The 4,018-nt window shown below is 48.8% G+C and overlaps 1 protein-coding gene across 1 annotated transcript in view; it reads right to left on the minus strand.

The window, feature by feature from the left end:
• Window positions 1–4,008, minus strand: part of ZNF346 (zinc finger protein 346) — a 9,339-nt gene extending 5,331 nt beyond the window's left edge. Inside the window, exons 1-3 of the mRNA XM_009641710.2 lie at window positions 3,898–4,008; window positions 2,705–2,855; window positions 957–1,196 (exon numbers count right to left, since the gene is read on the minus strand). Coding sequence (XP_009640005.1) covers window positions 957–1,196; window positions 2,705–2,855; window positions 3,898–3,918 — 412 coding nt within the window. The 5' untranslated portion in view covers window positions 3,919–4,008. The remainder of the gene's footprint in view (window positions 1–956; window positions 1,197–2,704; window positions 2,856–3,897) is intronic.
• Between the last annotated feature and the right edge of the window lie 10 nt (window positions 4,009–4,018).

Genomic DNA, 4,018 nt, shown 5'->3' on the forward strand with positions numbered 1-4,018 from the left:
CAAGCACCTTCTCCATCTCCCACATGACTACGCAATGTGGGAGAGAATATTACTTGGATAATTGAGCCTCATTTCTCCTAAGTGCTACCGGTATCTAAAGGTGGCCTGCAAAGAATTAGAATAATTAATCTTCTGCTTGTGTGTGTTTTTATGACAGAGAAAGAAGCCCTTGAAGAAGATTTTAAGACGATTTGTCTGCTTATTATTTACCTCAAGCATCCAGCAGGCACTAGACTTCCTGGTCCAAAAGAAGGCTGCTGGGAGGAACAAGGGAGTTTACTGTGAGCTCCTAATGCTTTTCACTGGACTCCGAGGGTTTTCATCATATAGAAGTGCTTCATAAGCCGCAGATCATACACCAAATGAGTTTTAACTGTCTGCCTAAAGTTCCCCCTTAATAGCTATTTTTTTTTCCCCACATTCCTGCCTGCTCCAGAGAGAGTTGCATTAGTTCATCAGATGGAAGTGCCCACACAGAGGCAGAAAGGCATTCAGGGCGAAATCTCTCTGGCTTTCATGTGCTTTGAAGCAGCAGGTGCAGTTAAACCTATTTCTTCCATCTTCGGCTAGTCCCCCTCCGAAGATGTTTTTTAAGCATCAAATGCCACTTTTATCTTTCCATTCTGGATGCAATCCACCTAGCTAGAAACAGTACTGGCCAAAATCCCTGGATTATCCGCACAGAGAATAAAAAAGACACATCCCCGATTAGAAAACATTGCAAAACACAACCCAAAGCTTGTCAGGAGTAGTTACAGTCTAAGACCTCTCTTGCTGCCAGGGGTTACACCATCAGCCAAATCAGTCTTACGGTGTATAATCAAGATCCCCATCACAAGCAATTCTCCCCTGCTCCCTCCACATGGACTCTCTCATCCAAAGACCTGTCAGACACATATTGTTGCCCTCCCACCCTGCGCTTCAGCTATTTATTACCCTGCCTGCCGAGAACTCACCCATGAAGGATGATGCCGGTGCATCGGGAGTTCGGCCATAGTGTGCCATCAGCTTGTGTTTGGTCTCCTGCTTTCTGTGCTTCTTGCCTACATAATGCTGTTTTGCCATAAGGGGGTTGTTGAAAGTGGCATGGCAGAGGCTACAGAACTTGTCTGGGTCAGTAATGTCCTTGTTCTCTTCGTTAGAAGACACAGTAGAGGTGGGAAGTGTAGCAGGATGTTTCTGTGGCGGCACCGCTTCTGTAGGGTGAATCCAAACTCTTGGTCAGTCACAGAACTCAGAGGTAAAAAACAGTCACTTTATTTCCCCAAAACTTGCATTAAAAAAAAAATAACCCACTACACCTAAAACCCAAACCTAGACAGAGGTTCCCTTAACACTGCGGAACTGAAAGGTGTGTGGTAAGACAAGTCAGAGTAGGCCAGAAAAACTTTCAGGGTTAAAAAAAACCCAACAGATTTGTATATGTCTCCTTAGTGGAGTTAACATAAAGATGGTTGTAGTCAGGAAACACTGGACATTAGTGAGCTTCCACCTACTATAATCATCACCCAGCTAGAACACAGGTACAAGGCCCTGCACAGCAAAGGCACCCTGTGCAGCTGCAGGACTTGATCCTGAACCAAAGTCACGAGGAGTATTCCCTGAGAAATAGCATGAACTATTGGACTAGGTCCAGCAGAGTGAATCCACACAGAGAAGCAGCTCTCCAGTCTGGTGGAGAAACCTGTACCCTCTCCTTATGGGATACCAAAGACCAGAGCGAGGAACTGTCTAAGGACCAGAGAGCTCCTCTCACTCCAAAACAGCAGGTGCACACCAGAGCACTTGCACATACATCCACCTCTTCCTGAAGGCTTCAAAGAATAAAAACATCCCATGGGCCACCCTGACCCCCAGAGGTGGCTTTGCTGTGCACACACAGCCTAGCAAAGCCAGGAAGACACCCCAGGATGGACAGTTTCTGCCTTCTCCAGCTCAGAGCTAGCACAAGCTGCCATCCTCAGGTGAACTAAAAGGCTGTGTTTTCCCTCCATCCTGACTGGCTACAGCACCCCAGGCTCTTGGCTGCCCCTATCTGCCCTGGACAGAGGGTCTCCTGCTCCACCCACTGGGCCTTTCTGTCTGCTAGCAAAGGGATGGGACACACAGGCAGCCACACCAGGTCAGACCCAAGGTCTACCTGGACTGTATCCCATCATGAGAGCAGTCATCAGCAGGTACCATGGGAAAAGCACAAGGTCAAGACAAGCACATAGTGATGCTTCCCAGCTATACCCTCCCAGTCCCCAGCTATCTGCAGCTCACAAGTCCCTGAACCTCAGAGGCTACATCTTTGCAGTTGAGCAGCCCTGATGAATCTGCTGTATCAGAGTTTCACCAGTCACTTCAGTCCCTGTAAACTTTTAGCGAGCATCGTATCCTGTGACAGGCATTTCTACAGCTTAACATCACACTCCCTGAAGAGCAGCTCTGTTGGGGTCCCTGCACACAGGGATGGGTACAACACTGCTGCAAGCTGCATTTCTCCTGAACAAAGCAAAACAAAAAAACAGACAACTTTTAGCCAGTGCCAGCCCACCAGGCAGGCTGCTGAGAGAGGCCAGGTCTCTACAGGTGCACTGCTGGCTTACTCTGTTTCACACACCCTCCCAGGAGCTTATGCTGGGATCCAGTGAACTTCTCAACTTTTTTATTGCTTGAACAGCCCCTCAGTACAACATGAAGGCGCTGCAGACAGTCATACCTTCCACTTTGGGGGACTGCTGCTTCATGTTCTTGGCATGAGTCTTGCCCAAGTAGTGAGATGTTGCCACGGCCGGAGAGGAAAAGGTCATGTTGCAGATGGGACAACACTTGTTCCTGTCTTCCCCACTGCTGCCTTCCTGCTTGCTGTCCTGTGCACACAGAATCGCAGAGTGGCTGAGGTTGGGAGGGACCTCTGCAGATCACCTCCTCCAACCTTCTGGTTACGAGAAGAAACACTTGAGGCTTAGGGGTCTAAGGAAACAAGACAATCAGAGACATTTGGGTATTCAGTTGAAGAAGTATGACTGAGTAGGGCTGCCATGATGCTTCTCCTTCATCAGAGAGTGCTCTTGCACCAGATTACTTTTTTTGATCTGTTAGTGACCCGCTCCAGTCAGAGGGGCAGCCCTGGCCTGTATGAGTTAAGGACAAGGTTAAGTGTGCGGCTGCCAGAATTGGAACAGGCAGCCTTTTACTCTGCAAGGTGTGAACTGAGCAACGCAAACATCATTATCAGCTGGGTCATCTGCAACACGATGCCAGAGGAGCAAGCAGCAGCAGTCATTCCTAAGCTTAACACTATGTGTGAAGGCATCCGCCTTTATCCCCCAGTCCCCCGCTGCAAATGTTGGAGAGTTAGGGATTAAAGCTGAAGCAATCATGAAAGTAGAATCTGTTTCCCAAATGAGTCACGGGGCAGACAGATGGCCAAGTGGAATGTGGTGCCTTTACTGACCAACAGGCTTCAGCTACCGGCCAAGGAAACTTAGATAAGTGAAAAAAAAAAAAAAAAGGATTGCTCTGGAAAGAGAATTCCAGTAGATGGTCAAGCCAGGGTGCTCTCCGTAACGGTAAAGGTTACACAATGATACTCCTGACAGGTTGTCCCTCCTATTCACTTTTCCCTGTCCTTTCAAGCAAGTCTATCAATAAAAGGCAACGTGTGTTTGTTTAAATGGGGAAGACATATACACGGACACTCTTTACATGGGAAGGGCAGCAGGAACTGTACTCGCTGAGACACGGCCTGGCGACACACCTGCCATCAAGCTTTCCAGTTCTCACAATGCCCATTCCGAGAGCATTTTCTTCATTTATTCACAAAGGCACCTGGGCCACACAACAGCCTTTAGCCCCGCAGCTCCCGCCGGGCACTGTTTAGGCCTGAGGGGCTCTGCGCTCTGCTCTCACCTGCTTCGCATCCAGCTTCATCTTCTTCCCGTGGGCGAGCTCCTCTCCGCCGTGGATGGACAGGTACCGCCTCACCTTGTTGGCGTGCTTCTTGCTCTGGAGAAAGCAAGAGAGAAACCCG

The sequence above is a fragment of the Egretta garzetta genome, unplaced genomic scaffold (genome assembly GCF_000687185.1).
Source record: "Egretta garzetta isolate BGI_Z169 unplaced genomic scaffold, ASM68718v1 scaffold1257, whole genome shotgun sequence".
NCBI lineage: Eukaryota > Metazoa > Chordata > Aves > Pelecaniformes > Ardeidae > Egretta > Egretta garzetta.